The sequence below is a fragment of the Amborella trichopoda genome, chromosome 9, assembly GCF_054954075.1.
Source record: "Amborella trichopoda isolate Santa Cruz 75 chromosome 9, AtrichopodaSantaCruz75HAP2 v2.0, whole genome shotgun sequence".
NCBI lineage: Eukaryota > Viridiplantae > Streptophyta > Magnoliopsida > Amborellales > Amborellaceae > Amborella > Amborella trichopoda.
In genome coordinates this window covers 1,495,916-1,519,005 of record NC_142344.1, presented here as the reverse complement: position 1 = coordinate 1,519,005, position 23,090 = coordinate 1,495,916, and the positions used below count along the sequence as shown (strand labels likewise).

Sequence of the window (23,090 nt, the reverse complement as noted above, 5' to 3'; positions counted from 1 at the left end):
CCCTCAATATTTTATCGCTATCATTTGATTTAATTTTAATAACCTGTTAAAAAACGCCATCTCATCTTGTGTTTGAATGGTTGATTATGGATTAAATGTTAAATAATTAGTAAGTTAGATTTAATTTGATAAGTTTTCCCAATAAAATGCCAAATTTTATTTTTGTTTTAATTATATAATTGAGTTCAAAAAATGGCATATATCAAGCATACTTGTAATTGATTGATTGCTATTATTTTTTTGGGAAAATATCATATTATCCCTTATTTTTAACTTATATATCTCTTCAGACCCAAGAATTAAAAATATTACTTGTAAACAAAAAGACTTCATATTTTCTATCTTCCAACGCCCTAAACCATTTTGACTATGTATTATTGACATCAACAACTTAAGACATGACTGTATATCTCTCTCTCTCTAAACTCCATCTCTCTCTAAACCCAAACTCTATCTCTCTCTAAAACCCAAACTCCATCTCTCTCTCTCACCTCACCGTCTCTCTCTCTCTCTCTCCCTAAAACTCAACATCTATCTCTTTCTCTCTAAAACCCAAACTCCATCTCTCTCACACACATAAGAAGGTGTTATAGTGTTCGAGTTCAAGCTAAAGCCCTTGGCTGGTAAACTCACCGAGAAGCAAAGAGAAAGAGAGATGGAGTTTTAGAGAGAGAGATGTAGTTTGAATAGGATATCATTTTAGTGTTTGTTTGGGTCAAAAATTTATGATCAAATGGGTCTACGGGGTTATATGATAGAGACATTTTGCTTACAAGTAATATTTTCAATTATTGGGTCTCGTGAGATATGAAATTTAAAAATAGGGAATAAAGAGATATTTCCCCTTGTATTTTTTGCGATAACCTTCAAATATATTTGGGTGCAATTGGCATACGGACGCCTCCGTAGGTGTAGAGGTACAACGCCTTTCAAATTTTATCATGGTATATAACTTTGATGTAAAATGTCATTAGGATTATCTCAAAATCTATTTTTATATCTGATTATAAAATTTAAAATTTAAAAAATGGTTAAAATCACGTAGATCTATAAACATATGAAAATCTTGAAAATGGACGGTGTGGATAATATGCTGTAAAATGCACTATTTCAGAGACTTAAAATATTTTTATTGTTCATAGTCATACATCTTGATGTCAAGATGATTAATCAAAGGGTTTTTCAACGTTAAAACTACCTTTTCCGATATATTTTTGAGGGACATCCGTAGTTCTACATTATAAGGTAGCATCCTTATATAAACTTTTTCCAATATATTTTCATATTTAATTATAAAATTTAAAGCCACTTAAAAATCTTGGTCAAAAAATGTCTGCACTATTTCCAAAACTTGAAATCCATTTTTTTCTCATGTCCTTATGTCTTGATGTCGAGATGATTAATTTGAAGATATTTGGGGATCAAAACAACCTCTTCTAGTAAAATTTTCGAGATAGGCGCTAATTTGATTGTTTAGAGCCTCGGCTCTATACAAACCTTTCCCATACCCATTAGGTACCAAGAGCTCATGCATCTGTATGGACGTTTTGTCTTTAACAAGAGCAGACCACCTCCACCAATGGATGAAGATGTAAAATCAGGCGCTGCTCCACAAATTAAAAAAGAATAAAAAAAATTAATCTGTCGAAGGATATTTTGATTTTTGCATCTCATAGTTAAAGGTGATTGTGACATTATTTAATAAATGTTACATGATTTTTTTATTTAAAACAATTGATTATTTCAATTAAAATGATTTAGATTAAATCTTGAATCTCAATTCTCTCTTTTACACTTCCAAATTTTCAATTTTATATGAAAACTGATTCATTTTAAAATCCGAATCAATTTAGATTGATTTCAGTCTCAAAATTCGATTGAATTTTCCAATGTTGAATCTAATTTGTATTGAGAAATATTGATGATTCGGCTTCAAATATGAAAAAAACAATAATAAGAAAAACAATAGATTTTTCATTTAAAATCTTAAAAAAATGATTGATTTTTTAGTTTTAAACCTTTGTACTTAGATTTATTGGTCAACATTTGCTTATCCAAAATTTTCAAAGGGATAGCACATAGTGACACTCTTATCCTGATATTATCGTAAGAAAATTCGAGTGAGCTTTAAACCTCTTTCAAATATTAAAAATTAGATGACAAAATTTAAAGGTATTTATTGGGCCACAACAATTAGTTTTAAAAAAATTTAATTCTAAGCAGTACTTAAGGTTTTTGGGTTCAAAAGTAATAAAATTACATTTTTTCTTCTTCTTAGGTAGCTATGTTAAAGGAATATTTTGTTTGATTTTTTTATTATCAAAATTTAGTCATCAGTTTCGAGATAAAATCAGAGAGGCTAGATTATCGTGATAAATTCATTTTTATCTTGATCATATCAGAGATACTATCAGCCTTTTTTATTTCCCAAGAGAAAATAAAGATAAATTCAAATTATAGGAGATAATTGTTAATAAAGTCAGAAAAACCCTGAGCCATTAGATTTTCATTGGCAATGGTAAATTGAATTTCCCATGATTTTGTCATGAGATAATCAAGGGTCGATATGATGTCCAATACTATCATAATAAAATGATTTTTTGCGATGATATGGGCATACCCGATATTATAGCCATAAAATTTTTATGTGATAATAATTGATAGCATTTTGAAAACTAAATTATGAAAAAAAAATAAATCAACTAAATGATGGATTATAAAAAAAAAAAATGAACTGATTTACACACAATTCATGCCATTAGATTTGAGATTTGTCATTTTTGTTCAAGGAATGTATATAACAGGACCGTTTACTTCTTTTTTTTTTGGGGGTAATTCAGTAGGGAAGACATGGTCATTTAGTTTGATACAATGAGATCACAAATATTATTGACCGTTAGATGTGAAATCGGGTGGTTGATGATATGTTATTGATTGGGCACTCCAAAACAAGTTTTTTTAAATATTGTATGCAGCACACTTCAAACCTATGGTTTAAAAAACGGATCGGTGACCCGGATCGGGCTCTCAAAAAACCGATCCGGATCGGGAATCGGGTGAATCGGTCAGAATAAAGCTTCAAAAAAATCTGAAAAAATTATTAAAATTCATTATAAATATTGTTTTTTAGGAATTCAATAAGAAATGAGGGTACTCCATTAAGAATTTTCATGTTTTTGAATGAATATGCGAATATTGATATGTTCTTTCCCTGTATGAACCGCCATTCAGCATTTAATTTACATCACACAAAAGGATAAACATAGAATTATCATGGAATAAGTATATCAACATACATGGACTACAATAAAGCATAAAATTAGTAACATACGATCTAAAAATAAAATGATAGACGACGTTGTTGTTCTTCTTGGTCACGCTGGTGCCATTGATTGAATTCGTTTGACAATTCATTGATTCGATCTAAAAACGAATCCTCGATATTAGCGGGCGTCTGACTATTCCCAAATCCCTGAGTGTTAGTGTTTTGTTGTGTTCCCAATCCAAAATCCCCGAAGCTTGTCCATCCTCATGCTCACCTGCACTGTCGTGCTCATCCCTACACTGTTGTTGTAGGGACTCGATATGTGAATAATATGGCTGGGATAGGGTGGCCTCAGAATCATCATCTCTCTCATTTGCTCTTAGACCCCCTTCCCATTCTCCCTCATTAGGTGCAATATCACCGACATATTGTGGATACATTGGCTGGCTGCTTCCTCTTTCATGCTGCTCATCACTTTCTTCAATATCTTCATCACCGATAGCCTCAAGGAACGCTCTATTGTGCAACACTGGCTCCTCCTCTTCTACTACCCATTGGTCTGTTGTGTCTGTGACAAATATTGTGTCTAAGTCTATCGGCCCATAGTCTTCAAGCTTCCTTCTTATTTATCACTCTCTGAGGTTTAAATTATAATGAACGTAGACTAGTTTATGAAGCTTCTCAGAAGCGAGTCGATTCCTCCTAGTAGTGTGCAACCATTGGAACGTACTCCAGTTGCGCTCACAGCCAGTAGTAGAACATGTCTGGGAGAGCACCTTGATTGCTATCCTCTTTAGGTGAGGTGCATCAGTACCATATATCTTCCACCATTCAATTGGATTAAAATGTAAAAAGCATTGTAAGGGCAAGAACAATTCATAAGATTAAATATATGAATGAACAAAATATTAGCGAGGGGATAACCTGGATCCATCATAGTTCGAGAATTTCTGGCAAGTCTAGTTCCGAAGGATCCTATAGCATCGCTATACATAGCAAGCTAAAACAAATATATTACGTTTTAGTGCATTATTCCTCACAAATATAACAACTCAATGAAGTTCTTACCCAAACATTAAATAATACCTCTTGTATTGCTGCTACTTGGTTTCGATGGCTTCTCTCCAACCTTGCAATAATGTATCTGACCTCTTCCATAATCTTGTGGGGTTGTTCAGGTGTCGAATAGAAAAATTTTGGATTGAAGTAGTAACCTAAAAAATATATAGGTAGAAAAATGTCATTTACAATTTCATAAACAAATGATTTAAACTGAAACATTGCAATGATATAAATATATATTTACCAGCATAATGAATTGGACGTCCAAATTTGGTGTTTCACCTCTTTTCTATAATCTCGATCACTTTGCTAGCAAAATTACACTTCTCCCTAATAGCTGATTTCGCCCTCTCAATACCTTCATAAAGGATACCCATGGTAGCTTTCTTGTCAGCATCCACCATTCTTAACACCGTGACCAAAGGGGCAGTGGCCTCTACAACACTGGAACATTGAGACCAGAACAGCCTATTTGAGATTATGTTGTCCACTTTTATACCGGTACTGGACTTCGAGAGGCGGTCATTTAACCACTCTTCACAAGTAAACAATCTCTTTAATGCACCTTCAGATTCTCGAATGGAGTCCATAGCTAAGTAATCGGTCGCAAAGCGGGTTATGGCAGGCCTGATTATCTCTTTTTTCTTAGAGTGTTCTCTAAACAGAAATAAAATTTTAGAGTGGTTGTATATAAATCTCGACACCAACTTTGCTTCATCTAGAGTCTCCTTCGTAATTTTGATCTCTCCGATCTCATCTAACATAAGATCGATGCTGTGTGCAGCACACGGGGTCCATACTAGATGCTTCCTCTTATCCATCAACTTGCTGCCCGCAGAAACACATGCACGCGTATTGTCCGTAATAAACTGGACTACATGCTTATCTCTCACCTCCTCCACTATCTGATCATATAGTCGTACGTAGAAGTTTGTATACTTCTTCGTCCCTGATACGTCTTTGCTAGACAAAAAAGCTGTACCTTTTGGGGAATAGGCCAAGAAGTTTAAAAACTCCTTTTTGCTAACTTTATTCAACCAACCATCACTCATGAGAGTAATTCATGTCCTTGGCCAACTCTGTTTATATTCTTCAATCCACTTTTTAACTTCCTCTACCTCTTCATCTAATATTGGCCCACTGAGCTCATATGCCGTCGGGGGTTTTACCCCAGGCCCGACTCTCTGGATTGCACTAATCATAGGTGGAAAATATGGGCTATTGGCTGCATCAAAGGGAATCCCTTTATCGTATAACCATTTACCAACATATCTCCCTAACATGTTTCTTGTACCTTTAACCATGCCTTTTAGGGTCATCTGTTGTGACTTAGGCTTTGAGAGAAATGGGTCTTTACGACCATGACTTGCAATACTGGCACTCCTAGGTAACCTAAAAATAATTTCTTCAACAACTGATTCTCCTTGATACATATTGCCACCAACCCCTCCATACATATTTGAGTTGGGCCCGCCATGCATATCTGAACTAGGTCCACCATGCATATCGGAGCTAGGCCCACCATGCATGTCTAAGCTAGACCCACCGGGCATTCTAAACTCACGTTCCCTCTGATATTGTTCATGTAAACTCAATCTTGTGGCCATGTCCAGCTCATTATTATATTGCTCTTTTAGGTCATTATTATATTGCTCTTCTGTATCATTCCTGCTTGATGGTGTATATAAACTAGCTATCTCCTCATTCATCCTATGTTTGGCAATTTTTTTACCTTTGTTAGCATTAGAATTGCCACCATCTGTTTTTTTACATTACTAGGGACACTAGTGCATGCAGAAACTTCTCCCTTAACCCCTGCCAAGTGTTGCTTGAACCTATGTACCCCACTACTTATCACTCTTTGACAGTAATTACAAATAATTTTGTCTTTCTTGTTGGGATCAAGTCTGACCCCATGTTGCCATGCAGGGTCTTCTGCAGATCTTGACATGATTCAACTGTTTTAAGATGTAAAAAGTATAAAATTAACCTGACAGTTCAAAAAGAAAAATAATCACCATGTGTAGTGATAATATGTTGCGGTAGTTCATGTAGTCATATTAGTTGTTATTTATTATTGCAAAATACCTTTTTTGACAATAATATTTTCATACATATCAATTACAAATATTCATAATAATATAATACAAAATGCAAGCTCCAAACATGGCTACAACTCAATTATCAAGAACATACATTTTTTGCATTAAAAAATTATTAATAAAAACAATTCTTCAAAGAGCCAGCTAACATCAGTCATTCCAACTAAAAAATCCATGAACAACAGATAAAAAAAATACAGTTTTGCATTAAAAATATAATAACATGCATTTTTTTGCATAAATAATCCATCAACATACAATTTTTTCAACAAAAACTTTAACAATAAAAATTTAAAATATGGTTTAATACCTCATGATAATTAAAACCTTGTCACGATTTTCACATCTTTTCGGAAAATCATCATTTTTCAAAAAATTCGATCATGGAAAAAAAAAAACAAAAATTACAGCAAACTCAAACAATAAAAATTAAAAATTGGGTTTAATACATCATGATAATCAAAACTTTATCACGATTTTCACATCTTTTCGGAAAATCATCATTTTTCAAAAAATTCGATCATGGATTACATAAAAAAATTCGATCATGGATTAAAAAAAAAAATTAACAAATTTTCAAAAAGTTCGATCATGGATTAAAAAAAAAAAATCACAAATTTTCAAAAAATTCGATCATGGATTACAAAAAAAAATTCGATCATGGATTAAAAAAAAAAATCACAAATTTTCAAAAAATTCAATCATGGATTACAAAAATTCGATCATGGATTACAAAAAATTCGATCATGGATTACAAAAAATTCGATCATGGATTACATAAAATTCGATCATGGATTACATAAAATTCGATCATGGATTACAAAAAAAAAAAAACATAAAAAAACAAAAAATTCGATCATGGATTACAAGAACAGAAAAAAACAATTCGATCATGGATTACAAAAAATTCAATCATGGGTTACAAAAAAAAAAAAAAGCAAAAAATTCAATCATGGATTACAAGAAAAAAAAACAAACATTTCAACCATGGATTACAAAAAAGTCGATCATGGATTACAGAAAATTCTATCATGGATTACAAAAAATTCGATCATGGATTACATAAAATTCGATCATGGATTACAAAAACAAAAAACAAAAAAAAGCAAAAAATTCGATTGTGGATTACAAAAAAAGAAAAAAACAATTAGATCATGGATTACAAAAAATTCAATCATGGATTACAAAAAACTCTATCATGGGTTACATAAAAAACAAAAAACAAAAAATTCGATCATGGATTACAAAAAAAAAAACAAACATTTCGATCATGGATTACAAAAAAAACAAACAAACATTTCGATCATGGATTACAAAACATTCGATCATGGATTACAAAAAATTCTATCATGGGTTACAAAAATAAAAAATAAAAAATAAAATTCAATCATGGATTACAAGAAAAAAAAACAAACATTTCGATCATGGATTACAAAAAATTCGATCATGGATTACAAAAAATTCTATCATGGGTTACAAAAAAAAAAACAAAACAAAAAATTCGATCATGGATTACAAAAAAAAATAATAATAATAATTCGATCATGGATTACAAAAAAATCGATCAAGTATTACAAAACATTCGATCATGGATTACAAAAAAAAAATAAATAAATAAAAATAAAAATAATTCTGTTCTTCACTGAGTCATTTTACATAAGCGATTTTAACTCAAAAATCCACCTCTAAGTGAATAAATTACATCCAATTGAGTATATTTTTTGATAAACAACAATATAAGGAATCAAAACCCTAAATTTTTAACACATTATTTCTAATATATCATGAAAACAAAATCAAAAGGCGGAAAAAAAAAAAAAAAAAACAGCAGAATTTTGGTTCCGCAGACATCTCAGTGTTTATCTCAAATTTCATGCTGTAATTGACCAGATTACGTAAAATTGAAAATTTTAAATCATACTAGACACAATAAAGATTAAAAACCCTAATTATTGAACTCATTATGTTCAAAATATGCAGTGAAATAAATCAAATGGCGGAAAAAAAAAAAAAAAACCCAAACTTCTTACCTGATTTTGTGAACCGAAGCCTTCAATCTCCAAAAAACTCTGTTTTTCTCAACGATTATCACAAATTAGTAACAAAAGGTTTTGATTCACAGCTTTACGATCAAAATGGCTACAAATTTTGAAAGATTCATGCCCTATTTGGCATGAAACTTTCAGAAAAGGCGGGAAACCCTAAAAAAGCAAGTTCGTGATCCAAAAACACCAAATTTTTCAACCATTTAATCCTTGAAAAAGCTGAATAAAGCTGTTTACAGCCTGCAAATTAGATCACATGCCAAAAAAAACAAGAAAAATGATCAAAAAATGACAAATTTCAAAGAATCCCGTGAAGAACATTGTGCAACCTGTGTTCTTCACGGTCTCGCCGATTCCACACAGTGACTCGGCGAGTCACTGTGCAGAATCGTTCGGTTCTCTCTAGAACCGGATGATTTCCGATTTTTTAGCCGATACGATCCCCTTTTTACGATTTTCGAGTCGAACCGGACGAATCCGGTTCGCGACGTTTTTTAAAACACTGCTTCAAACTATTAAATTTCACATCTAATTGCTAAAAATAATTGCCATATCCTTTTATCAAAAGAAAATGGTTTCGTAATACACAATCATGTTTGTTTATTCTAGCATCTAATTTCATCTAATTTATGGATTGTGAACCAATCATTTATCCAAGTTGACCGCTAAATAATTGCCGACTCGAGCTCAGACTCGTCCAAGTTACTCAAATCCAATAAGGTGCTAAATCTGAATAGCTCACATAAAACCAAGCGAGTTGGTCCAGACTAGACCGAATCAACCTCAAACTACGGCTTATAATCTCAAGAGCATCATGATTCACCTGGTGAACCGGGGATTTTGAACGGTGAGATTGAGGAATTTCTCATACACACGCATACGCATACACACATTTTATCTCTCTTTCAAGTCCAAATATTGCACCTCTAACCCTGAATATTGGCACTTTTTTTTTCTCTCCTCCATGTCCAAATGTTGCAGCTCTAACCTTGAGTATGTAACACGTGTGGCAACAAAAACATGAAAAGCCTGGGGTATTTTGTTTGGTAGGAGAAGAGAGAGAAAGAGAGAGAAAAAGAAAAAGAGTAGAGAGAGAAAGGGTGAGAATGAGAAAAGGCAAACGGTTTGATGAGGAGGACACAAGTCATGCACTCTCCCAAAGCGTGGCTCACTAACATGGATTCCACCAGACACCTACTCATCTAAGCCTACTGACACGAAGTTGGCACCTTAAATTCACCTAGATACCCTCAGTTACTAAAAAATGACTTTTACATCCCTTTCCCTCTCCTTTATATTTTTTTTTTCTTCATTTTCCAATATGGGTTTTGAGGGTGCCTTTTTTTTTTTAGAATATTTAATGCTCCCGTACGACCATATTATCTATCTACTCTTTTGGATACAATTCAATTTAATAGTATTATTTTAAGACCTCAAATTTTGTCGATATAACCTTTTCAACTCATAGACTAACTTTAATAATGTATTTATTTTACCAAATCGTTCGTTTTATGGGCTTGACAAAATTAATATCTCATGATTGAATAGAGATCGTTCAATTTATAAAGGGTGACATAAGTGTTGAACTCAAAAAGTATTTTTTTTTTCATTTGTAAATAATCATCCTGAAGTGGTCCTTGAATTTTTAGAACGAAAAAATCTCCCAATGGCTCTTCTTTGGAAAAGTTGGGTGTATACTCTTGTTTTTCAATGGGATTGTATACTATGGGATGATTTACCTTTTTCACAAGGTCACAAATATCTATGGCCATCCGATTTCAAATGGGACAACTTGAGTTGTGTTACAAAATTCGAAAAAAAAAATTTAAATTGTAATCCTGGTCAATGGCACATTCTCTACCACCTGATTTGAAATCCAACATACAATAGTAATTGCGTCCTCCTTGTACTAAAAGTAAATAGCCTCTTTATATACTTTTTTTTTTTTTTTCAAATAGTGTTGAGAAAAATAACAAGACAAGCAAAACATTTCCTTTCCTTTCAAGTGGCCAAAACTACTTCGAAGGAAAACTTATGAAGTTCGATAATCTTAAGGTGCATGGAGGCTGTCTATACAAGACACTGTTGAGTACAGTGTGTGCATAGTGTGTGTTCTTACTGAGCACACTATGCATTCACTCTACTCGTGAATGACCTGGAAGACTTTCTTGGTTTGCAACTCTGCGATACACTTTAAAATCACCAGCTGTGTATTTAAAAAAAAACAGAAAATAGATTTTTTTGAGTTCTTAATTAATTGGATCTTATTGGTAGCGATCTTTGTTCTATCTTAAGACATTATTTCTTAGGAACATTCATAATGCATATAAAAATAAATTCTATGTTAATTAGTAGAGAGGTTGAGAAGGCTGCATTCCCATAATTGAGGTGTCAGAATTACTCTAAAATTCGTCGATGTATGTCGGAAATGACTTATCCGGAATGGGAATTGATGTGGACCCACCATGTCCCTACTAAGGACCAAGAATTCCTCCGATTTTGACTCCTTCAGAGAACCGTTGCTAGGGAATCAGAGAATTAGTCTGGTTCTCACTCAATTTATTTTTTATTTTATATTATCAAAATTAGCATTATTATTTAAATTTTTTGGGGATCGATTCTCACATCGGTTTGGTTCACTTATCCAAATTAGATTTCTAGAATGCCAAATTTGTCTTGGGGATCCAATTTTTGAAGCACTACTCCTACATAAGTTTTTACCTCTTGGAATTAATGTACAATATGCCGCAGTGGTATACTATAACCTTAGAGGTTATGTAAAATTTAAACAAATCTCAAAATTATTTAGAAAGTGCGTAACATAAGAAGTCGTTGTAGTATAGTGGTGAGTATTCCCGCCTGTCACGCGGGTGACCCGGGTTCGATCCCCGGCAGCGGCGTTCTTTTATTTTGCAAAAAGACGTTTTGACAAGAAGAAGAATAGCAATCACTAAAATTAGGACATGCATGAGATTACGAACATTTTCAAGGACATAAAAATGGATCCACACAATGTGAAGAGTCCCTTCATGCCAATCGAATTTAAACTGTTTAGTTGTTTTATTTCCTCTTTTCATTTCATCTCTTTTTGTCCTTTTCCTTTTTTTGGCCCGGTAAAACCGTAAAAAGACCCAGGTACAAATTAGCCCCATGGCTACTCCCCTTCTCCTCATTGCATCACATAGAACCAGAAAGGGGGAGAGAGAGAGAACCTCATTGCATCACATAAAACCAGAAAGGGGGAGAGAGAACCAGGAAACTGGGGGTAGAGAGAGGGGGAGGATCTAGAAAGAGAAGCAAATACAGAGAGAGAGAGAGAGATGGCGGGGCATCTAGTCCCCCTCGATCGCGGTTTCTCCCCGAGCAGCGGTGGCGCTGCACCTCTCTTAAACTCGCTATTCATGTCCACAGTAAACATGGCAGCGAAAACTCTTGTTGCGGTGGCCTCCGGTGGTAGTACCCCTGGGGAGCGGTGGAAGCCGTCGGACCACGCTCGCTATGTACTCATGCTTATGGTGTGGTTCACAGTATGGGTGCTCCGCATCCTCATGGACTGCCTTCCATGCCCTTCTCTCCCTTCCTCCTCTTCTCTCCTACTCCATGATTGGCCTTTCCAGGGCCCGCTTGCACTTCTCGACCATGCCGGGTCTGCCCGGATCACAGAGCCCTCACCGAAGGCCCTAGAGCGAGCCCTCTCTCAAGTGAGTCCGACATCTTAAATTAGGTGGTTAGGAGTGTGTTATTTCTTAACACAAAATTTACACATCTCCAGTCCCTTAATTTCAAATTATGATTAGAAGTTATTATAATTTTTTTATATATATTTTTAATTAAAAATAGATATAAATCAGCAATTATGATTTTCATGATATATACTCATCCCAATTAGGTTAGCAAAATGAATATGGATTGTATCTAAGAACATTAACTAAAAGTTAAAACACCATATGCCCTTACATGTAAAATCAGGGAGTCGTCGTGCATTATTTCTCTACGTAAACGCTTAACAAAAAATATTTGGCCTTGAACAGTAATGATGGTACGTATTTGACATTTGATAGCTACCGATAATTGTTATTATTATGTGCTGAAATAACCAATTATATTTTATGCTTCCCAAAATGATAATAGGATTGTATCCGATGAAACTATTTAAATGTGCAATCTAAGTGTGACCCAACGAAATTTTCTTTTGAATTTTGAATTTGGTCAATAAAATAAATGCAATCACCCAATTTTACATCTAATATAGTCTACACTAATTGTCACTAGCTTGCACCAAAGGTAAATGATCTCATTAGCATTATTTGGGACTTATAGCCTCATTAAGAATACAACCCTCAATAGAGCAGGATGGCAGACTAGAATTTGTGTAGCCGAGCCTTAGAAAAAAAATTCGACAATGATGATGATTAATAGATTTTCTCTCTCTAATTTTTTATTGTAGATCTTCTCTCTCCTCAACGACATTCCCGCCTCATCAAGAAAATACCAATTTGCATTGTCTATGGTAGACAAAATCGTAGAGGAAAATGCACTTGTAGGAAGTGAGGCCCTTAGAGAAGTGAACCGTGTGGCTCTCTCAAGTGCTTTTTCTCGCACGTGTGCTCTTCTCCACTCTTCTCTCCATGTAAATCGACAAAGACAAGAAAGCACTGCCCCTTGGCCTTTTAAGCTCTTACAAACTCTTCCTCTTGGTTCAACAATTGCAATGTCACTATGGAGCTTTTGTAGTTGTGTAGGGTCCTTCTTGAGCCCACAAATTGGTGTAGGGCACATACCTAGGCTCTCAACTGATGGAGTTGGGGAGAAGGAAGGGGTGGGTGATGAGGTTTTGGCAGAGAAGTTGGCCCAAGAGCTGTTGTGGATCACAGAGAAAATGAGGGCGTGCTCAGCTGCGGAGGACGCCGTGGTTCAGTGGAGCTTCGCGTCAGGATTGGCCTCGATTTCGATCACCGCAAACCGGAGGGTGCAAGGTTCAATTGTGAAGTTATCAGGTGAGTTTTGGATCTATTTTTCAGTTAAATTATGGGACTGTGCACTATAAAATCATTTGCTTTCAATGAATATCATAATCACCTCAAGCCTTCAAATATGAAATCAACCAATTAAGGATATGTCATTTTTTTGCACAAAGTCCAAAAAATAACCTTTTAGACTTTAACTATAGTCAATAGAATGCACCCTATTGCCCTATTTCCTATTTGACGGATAGGGGTGGTTGTCTCTTGCTGCCTATTTCATTCGATAATGGATAGGGAGTGTAGCCTTTATGCTCCATAAGTTGATAGTCTTTTTGTATGGGATGCAGTTTTTATGAGGCCTAAGCCTTCTGAAAAAAATGTAAAGCCTCAATTTCAAATTTCACTGGAAAAAATGCAATTCCGATGCAGGATTTTTATAGTGGCTCGAAAATCTATTTCCACATTGGATTATGAAATTTGAAGCTCCAAATATAATATAGATCTTGTGGATTTGTTGAAACTAGAAAATGGGCGGTCTAGATAATGGGTTGTAAGTACACTTCTTTTCGAGTTTGAATCCGTATTTTTTTCTAACTTTCATGATAATCAATGTTGAGATTGTTAGAATATGGATATCTCGGGTTCATATTGATATACATTATTAGAAAGTGAGGTATCTAGAAGATAAGAAGAGATCAAATCAAAGTTACTTGGTCATCAAGATAGTTTGGTGATAAGGCTTTTATTATTTATCTCTATCTCTAAGAATCATGCCATATTTATCTCTTGTAATTGTGTAATTGTCCTCTATATATAGATATACTTATTGATATAAACATTGATCTAAAATAGTGAAGATGTAGCGCGTTGGCCTTTGGATCCGTGGACTTAAGGCTTCGGCCTGAACCACGTAAATGTTGTGTTCTCTCTTCTTCTCTCTCCATTCTCTATTCAATGTTTGTGCATGTATGCTCCCACAAATTTTAACATGGTATCAGTGCCATAGACTCATCGGCTCAAATATGAGGTCGAAAAATTTCATGACTAGTTCCTTGATCCATAGCTTCCCTTGCATTCTGATCCATCTCTCTCTCTAAACCGAAGGCTTCCTCTCTCTCTAGAAAGACGTCCTCTCTTTCTGTCTCTCTCAATTGGAAAACTTCAGTCTCCTGCAACCTCAAAATAACATAAACCTTATCCGTTCATGATAAACTCTGCAAAATAGAAAACCCTAGCTTGCACCTTTATATTTTCCCACCATATTTTTCACCTAGTTCTTCCTAATTTATCAGAAATAAATGGCAAAACCAAAGCTTTTGAGATTTGGTTGGGTTGTTTAGAGGCATATTAATCTTGTTGAAAATTGGGGTTTTTTCTGAATCAAGTTGGATTAGGGTTGGTGAAATTATGAGGACGATTAAGCTCCCAGAGCCCTCCTAGTGGAGCGATAGGAATGCCTGAGATTTTTGAAGCAGGAGTTTTGAATGTGGTGGAGAGAGCTGTAATTATTGGTAATAGATTTTCTGGTGCTAAGAACCAGAGCATTGGGTTGGTTAAAGCGTTAGGGCTCTTTGATAAACAATCTTTATATCGTGTTACTAGACCAAGAGGAGGCATTAATGAGTGGTTGAGTTGGCTTCCTGTTTCCATACACAAAAAAAAAAAAAACTATACTTAATCCTGAGGTAGATATGTGGCAATTCAAGATTTCTTTCTTCATATTCAAGGAAGAAGTTGTTTCCTCTACCTGCTGAAAATGGTGGGGTTGCAGGCTCGCCATCTGTTTTAGAAGCAGATGCAAAACATATTGAAATGATGGCGGTGTTTCAAAGGTTTCAGATTTTCTTTTCATTTCTGTTGGCTTTTTCAAATGCATCATGTTCGATAATCGAATCTTTCGATCCTGAGTGATGATCAAGTTTTTCGTTACTTGATCATATTTGATGATTTAGTTTTTTGTTACTCAATCTTATTGGAAGATGGAGTTTTTCGTTACTCCATCTTGATGATGGAGTTTACTAGATCATGTGTGATGATCAAGTTTACTCGATCCTGTATATTCAGGATGCCTATGTTTAATGATTGAGTTTTTCGTTATTCAATCTTATTGAATGATGGAGTTTTCCGTTATTCTATCCTATTTGATGATTGAGTTTTTTCGTTATTCGATTTTGTATGTTCCGAAGGCCTGTTTATTTGTTTTTTATCGAGTTTTTCGTTACTCGATATCAGATGTTCCTGAGGCCCTCTCTTCCTGAGGCTCGTTGATCGGCGATTGCAATCTGTGCGTGTTGTTCAAGCAATCTGAATAGCATTACTCGTTTTTTTAACAACTTAGTATGCTTTGAACTGACACAAAGCAGCTTGAGTTTGAGGGGGAGTGTTAGGATATTGATATCTCGGGTTCATAGTGATATACATCATTATGGATTAATGAGTATATATCTCTTGATAAGATTAGGTATGAAATCAAAGTTACTTGGTCATCAAGTTAGTTTGGTGATAAGACTCCTGCTATTATCTCTATCTGTAAGAATCATATTATATTTATCTCTTATAATTATGTGATTGTTCTCTATATATAGAGGTACTTATCAATATATAAATTGATCCAAAATAGTGAAGATGTAATCCTTTGAACTTTGGATCCGTGGACGTAGGACTTTAGCATAAGGCTCCTACTATTTACCTTTATCTGCAAAAAATCATATCATATTTATTGTCCTCTATATATAGAGGTACTTATCAATATAAAAATTAATCCAAAATAGTCAAGATGTAGCCCTTGGGCTTTGGATCCATGGACGTAAGGCTTCAGCCTGAATGACGTAAATGTTGTGTTCTCTCTTCTTCTCTTTCCATTCTCCATTCAATGTCTATGCATGTATGCTCCTACGAATTCTAACATAGATAATTAGTTTAAAAGTTTCTATTACTAAAGTTAGAAATTTTGGTGAGATTTGAGGGGTGGGTTTACTTTTGTCGCAAGGCCTAAGCCTTATCTTATCCTTTTTCTTTTATATATTGTCCTTTGAGTCTTGAATATCTCATATTTGATTAAGAGATTTTTTTAGATTATCCTTTGGAGTCTTAAATGTCCATTGAGGACGGCAGGGAGTAGAGTCATGACATATGGTTATTGTAACTCCCATTTTTTGTAGTGGAAGAAAAATTTAGGGTGGTCTTGTATGTGATGCAAAAGAGATAAACTTTGGCTATTCTGAGTGTAAGCAAAAGGGTTGGGGGTTCTATTATGCTACTTAATATCGTCCTCGATTATTATTTTTTAACTAATACATATTTAGAGGCAGAGAAAATTTATGAAAGGCATCAATTTTATGTTATAAAAGTAAGGAGCACCTCAATAACATGTTAGATAAGGTTGTTTAAATTGATGGAAAACTCTCTAATTGATCATCTCGACCTTGAGATGTATGGATATTAAAAAAAAAAAAATTATAATCTTAAATATATTGCATCCTGTAACACATTATCTGAACCTCCCACTTTTAAAATTTTCAAGTGTAGATCGACTGGATCTGAACTAATTTTTTATACTTAAATTTCATGATTATGGGTTGAAGATTATCAAGCCATTGTAGGGGTTTCCTATACTAGAAGTGCATCTTCTAACTAGGTTTGGAGTTGCACCTTATTTTGATGGAAATATATATACAATGAGTGCATTTATTTTTAATACAAGGAGATCACAATAATCAGTGATAGTTAGATTTGAAATTCAGCGGTTGAGGGTATGTTATAGTTTTGACACAAAATCCACAATAAAAATTTTTGAATGTTATGACACACTTTCTTCCATTAGATTTCACATCTAATGGCTAAATGTGATCGTGACTTTCTTGTACCAAAAATAAACGGTCGCATACAATCCCTATAAGGTTGATATTGATATGAACTACACCACATTTCTAGATTATGCTAATGCAACTTGCATTTGGTTGTGTCCTTAAGCACCCTACTTGGACATGTAACATACATGGATTCTGTTCAGGCCTAAGTAAGCCCTTGTACAAACCGAGTCGGGTTTGGGGGTCCCCCCACTTCTCTTTTTATTTCTTTTGTAGGCCAAAAAAAAAAAACAAATAAAAAAAAAAGAAGGAAAAGGAATTGGATTTCAAAAAACAAAAACCATTTTTTTTCATGACAAGTGATTGATAGAACCTAATCCTTTCACACCAGTAATTTGCCATATAAATTTGTGGACATCAACCTAAGTAAAGAAAAGAATTCTCTCAAAAAACAAACAACTGACAGTGACCCATTTTCCTATCTCTAGCAATCTTGATAAGGGAGGTGGCATCAAGGGAGATTGAGACATGTAGGCAGGTGAAGTTCAGGCTCTTGATCCAATGGCTTCCATTGTTGTGCTATGCTTCGAATGGAGTTGCATACCCCATACTTTCAAGGACAGAGAGGAGAGAGGTGGAGAGAGCAATAGAAGAGATCATAGAGAGCTTACCAGATTGTGATCAAGAGATCATCCTCTCTAATTGGCTCCAAGACTTCACCTTTTGCTCTTCAGATTGGCCCAATCTTCAATCCTCCTTTGATAGATGGTGCCATTCCACTAGGAAGCTCATTGCCTAGCTCCAACCCCTTCGTCTCCTCTCCATTTGGAACTTGTTCATGCATGTATATCTTTTTTTTTCTTCTTTTTTTATCTGTTTATGGAGTTCTGTATATATCCCTCTGGTTGAATACACACCTTCAAAACAACAAAGGTGTTTTATTTAGGGCTGGCAATGGGCCGGGCCTACGAAAAAAGATAAAGAAATCAGCACCAAGCACCTGACTTCACTGGCCCAGGCCTGTGTCCTCAATACACATTTTTGAAGCTCAGACCCTACTTTTACCGAGCCAGGCCATTGGGCCTGCTGCCACCCTTTTTTAAAGGGATAAGGTTTTCATGAGTCCCAGGAATCAAATGTATATATATATATATATATATATTCCCTCATCATGTTTCATTTTTTATATAGGTTTTGGACCTAATTTTTCACCTATACATCATTTCTAACATGGAGAACATGAATACGTAAAAAAAAAAAACAATTTGAAAAACTAACCTGATATTTTGAAAAATGTTTAGATTGTTGATTTTTATCTTTTTTTAAGACGGACCACCACTTTACATCCATCTTTAATACGCATAAACAATTTTTCTTTCTTGGATACCCCACTTAAAAAAAGATCTATCGTACGCCATGTTCCAGCAGGAGCATGCTGTATATTAACTCCTCTAGGCAAAAGAGCAATTCGAAGATCTCTTTATAGGAAAATTTGGATTGACCTAAGAATTATTAGATAATTTTCTTCAGAAAATTAGATTTTGTGCTCATCAAATAATAATTAGATAACTTTATTCAGAAAATTAGATTTTATGTTCTTCAACACTAGGATCTTGACCCCTAAAAATTGAACGGTCATCATTTAATCTCGGGATCTTAGTTTTTTCAAGCACAAAAGAGCGTGCAATTTGAACTTTTATTTTTTCTTTTGAAAAATTGTTTCATGCAGGCCGGATCACATTTCTACAACATGCGGTTCCAAGGTATAAAGTATCCATTTTAAAAATAGATGCAAATAGGTGGTCCATCTAAAAACAATTGAAATTAATGGCTCAAATGTTTTTTTAATAAAATTAATTTTTTAATAATAAAAATTTATTTATTTATTTTATATTCATGATCTCCATGTTAGAGATTACGTGTCCAAAAATCCATCTCAAAAGTAGATTTTTAAGATGTAACTTATTTCTACATGGACTCATCGAAACCGTGATTGAGACTTCAAGAGATCACATCCCCAGATTTTGAAGTCCTAAAAATAAAATACTCTTACGCTCAAATTTTATCCTAGGTTGCAAACGGATTATGAATTTTAACTCGAATTTGACCAAGGTCACGATCACTTCAAGCTGTCATATGTAAAATCAGGTGTGTCATTTATTCGCACAATGTCTAAGGAACATTCATAAATGCATTCAAATTCTAACCGCCCGAATAGACCCGGTTAGATCGGAATTGGCCAATGGCCGGTTCTGGTTTCGACCGGTTTTGGTGAACCATATCAGGGTATTTTTGAAAAAAGTATATAAAATTTTAAAAAATAGTGGATTTTGTTTGCAATACATTGTTTTTAATATTTTTCATAATTTTGGGAAAAAAAATAGAAATTGTTTTGGCCATTAATATTTATTTTTACATTTTTTTCATATTTTTTAATTTTTTTTATATTTTTTTAACACTTTTTAAACCACATGGGACTTGCCGGATTAGGCCCGTTGAACTGCTTTCAACCCATGTCCGGTCCGATTAGGCTCGTTGAACCGCTTTTAACCCTATGTCCGATTACCTATTCGAGTTCGATTTTTCTTAGGTTGCTTTAAACATGGTAAATTGTACAAACTCAACCTCATTTCATATCAGAAAATCTAAAGATGATTGTGACATTTTTATACAACTAATAAGTTTTTATGCGTTCCCATGCATACTTTGTTCATTCCCATCATTGAAGAAAAAATGGGGCGGGGCGTTCTAACAGTAACCGCCCGGTTAGGTCTGAATTGGCTAGTGGCTCGGCTAGATATTATTAAAAGAATTATATGAAATCCCAAAAAATAAGTGATTTTACTTGTAATTAATTTGTCAATATTTTTCTTTATTATGGAAAAGATTGGAAATTGTTTTGGCCATTAATATTTTATTTTTTATGTTTTTCATGTTTTAAAAAAAAAATCAATGTTTTTCTTCATTATGGACAAGATTGAAAATTGTTTTGGCCATTAATATTTAATTTTTAATTTTTTTCATATTTTTAAATAAATTCAAAAAATATCTTTAGGCACAAATTGGTTATTTGGAATCCATTTTTTCATTAATTTTCAACTTCACGTGGATATACTTTGTTTAATCATTCTATGAATATAATTTTTATATTTTTTTAGATTTTTTTTGTATTTTTTTAAAAAATTTAAAACTTTTTTGACCGCCTAAAACTTGTTTGGTCCAGCTAGAACAGTTGAACCGGCCATTTTACCGGTTACGCCAGTTAATATTTTGGTTCGATTTTTCGTGCATTAATTCCCATACATGTTTTCCAATTAGGCCATTTTATATGTGGTAAAAAACAGAGTCACAATCATCCCATGAAGTAGCAAATTTTATTTTGTCCTTGTAACATACGTTTTAACTGAGAATAAAATAATATGGCGAAAGTAAAAGATAGAAAATAGCTCACGTGCTGGTTATATTGATTTTTATTTCCTCTCTTTTTTGTGTGCACTGTGATTAAATTATGAAAATCAAACTTTCAATTGAATCAATGAAGGTTTAGTCCAATCAAAATTAGTTCGTCTAAATCAAACTTTCAATTGAATCAATTAAGGGTTTAGTCCAATCAAAATTAGCTCATCTATCAGTCGAACTGGTTGAACCATATTTTAGAAAAATATAAAAAATAAAACTAGGTAAAAGTTTATATAGAGCAGAGGCTCTAAACAATCAAATTTGAGCCTACCTCAAAAGTTTCACTACAATAGTTTGTTTTGATGCCCAAATATCTTCAAATTGATCATCTCGACATCAAGATGCATGGATATAAGAAAAAAATGGATTGCAAGTTTTGGAAATATTGTATTTTGTAATGCATTTTTGGACCATCAATTTTCAAGATTTTCAAGTTTTCATAGATATGTTGATCTATACTATTTTTGACAATTTAAACTTTATAAATAAATATAAAAATATATATTTTAAAGCTATCACAAGGATTTCCAATATTGAAACTACATTTCTTGACATTATTTGAAGGTAGGCTCTAATTTGATTGTTTAGAGCCTAGATTCTATATAAACTGCACCCATAAAAATAATAATTAAAAATATAAAATATATTAAAAAAAATTCTCACTTTTTTCCAGCAAATTGAACTAGTTAAACCTGAATTATCAGACCAACCAAAACCAATCAAATACTGACTTTGACCTTTTTTTACGAAATCGAACTTTTGCTTAGATCAAACCGATCAATGGACAGAACAAACAACCAGATGGTCGGTTCCTATTAAGTGTCATAAATAGAGATAAGAATAGAGGGAGGGTGGACTTTTTAAGGTTGATTGCGCATCAATTGGCTATTGACCTTATTAACAAAATCAAAAGAAACTAATCCCTTCACGACAAGACATTGTATGGCCACGAAATCGTTTACTTTGATTAAAGAAGGACTTAGAATGGACCTAACATGAAGTTGGTCACTTGCTATACTAAGTGAAAACCATCCAATACGCAAGAGTAATCTCAAAAAGTTTGAACAAAGATATTACAGCAAATGGGAACCATGCAATAAAAATATAAAAGACTTAACAAATTTGGACAAAAGAGATTATGTGAGATGAAAACCATGCAAGAAAGCCCCATGAATTTAAAAAGCTGCACCTCAATTCTAAGGAGAAGCTGTAGCACAAAAACTTACCAAGTCCGTCATCTCTACTTCAACCATCATGGTCTTTTACCAAGTCCGTCATCTCTACTTCAACCATCATGGTCTTGAAAAGTAAAGATTTCAGGTACTAAAAATTGTCCATCCCATAGCACTGTCTATAGATGATCCATTTTAATTCTTATATCCACTTGATCTACACTATTAATGAGGCCTTATATTTTGGGTAAAGTTTTGAGGTGGCACCACCCACATAAAAGATCTGAGGTTTCGTATCTATGTAATCTTGATTGGACAAAAACTTCAGCTTCCTCTTTTGCATAAAAACTTCAACTCTCCCTTTCATCGATGATTGAATCAATCAACACTAGCAGTTTAGTGAGAAAAAGTCATAGACCAAAGAAAAACTGCTAAAGGTCTCTAAGTCGTGTTTCGACTCTCTATAAAACAGCCTTTGTTTTGTTTCTCTTTTGGCTTGTGTTCTGGACTGTGAATTACTAAATCTGTCTCAGATTGCCAATTGCTGAATCTGTCTCGGATCTAAACCGAGTTCTGTTGGCTCTTCCAAGTGCCATTCTGTTTTTTCAGCTGTCTCAACTGCTTTTCCGTCTCCAATGAAGATATAGAGTTTACGCATTTTTGTCTCTGGTGAAGATCTAGAGTTTACGACATGCATGTGAAGCTTTAAAGATCCAACTATGCAACTTATTGTTCAAACTCCAGCTACTTTGTATCTAAGCATATCGAGGCTTTGAGGGGGAATGTTAGCGTATATATATCTCTTAATTGTATGGGTATATATCTCTTGATAATATTAAGTTTCTAAAATTATGATTTGATTGGTGCATATCCTTGGTGTCTATACATAACTGTTACTAGTCATATATTTATATAGGTCTTTATATAATGAAAATCTTGAAAATGGATGGTCCAGATAATATGTTTACAAGTAGATGGCACCATAAAAAAAATTTACCCGTGGACATCACAATCCAATCCAGGCATTGTGAACTACAAATTCAGTGGGGTTTTCAAAGTGGGGGCCTTACCAAATTTCATAGGCCGTGGCCTCACAAAAGCCGCACCATCTGTTACTTTCGTTTTGACCATCCGCAATGGAATCAATCATTTTGTTATATAGAAAAATGATCAATTTACAAAATATTGTAAGAGATGAAAAGTCCCAATATT

The 23,090-nt window shown here is 33.9% G+C and overlaps 1 protein-coding gene and 1 non-coding gene across 2 annotated transcripts; both read left to right on the top strand.

Annotated features, from left to right (window-relative positions):
* The first annotated feature begins 11,302 nt into the window (after nt 1–11,302).
* Nucleotides 11,303–11,374, top strand: TRNAD-GUC (transfer RNA aspartic acid (anticodon GUC)). The gene has a single exon. It is a non-coding gene; the product is annotated as a tRNA-Asp (tRNA).
* A 267-nt stretch (nt 11,375–11,641) lies between these two features.
* Nucleotides 11,642–18,179, top strand: LOC18437576 (BTB/POZ domain protein). The gene is made up of 3 exons (XM_006847780.4): nt 11,642–12,175; nt 12,922–13,471; nt 17,736–18,179. The coding sequence occupies exons 1-3, from the start codon at nt 11,795–11,797 to the stop codon at nt 18,044–18,046; spliced, it is 1,242 nt and encodes a 413-aa protein (XP_006847843.3). The 5' UTR covers nt 11,642–11,794; the 3' UTR covers nt 18,047–18,179.
* The last annotated feature ends 4,911 nt before the right edge of the window (nt 18,180–23,090 follow it).

Bases quoted from the DNA above. Each gene is read 5' to 3' on its own strand.
- LOC18437576 (XM_006847780.4), top strand. From the start codon at position 11,795: ATGGCGGGGCATCTAGTCCCCCTCGATCGCGGTTTCTCCCCGAGCAGC. The intron at 12,176-12,921 runs GTGAGTCCGACA...TTTTTATTGTAG, and splicing joins TAGAGCGAGCCCTCTCTCAA to ATCTTCTCTCTCCTCAACGA. The intron at 13,472-17,735 runs GTGAGTTTTGGA...TCCTATCTCTAG, and splicing joins TTCAATTGTGAAGTTATCAG to CAATCTTGATAAGGGAGGTG.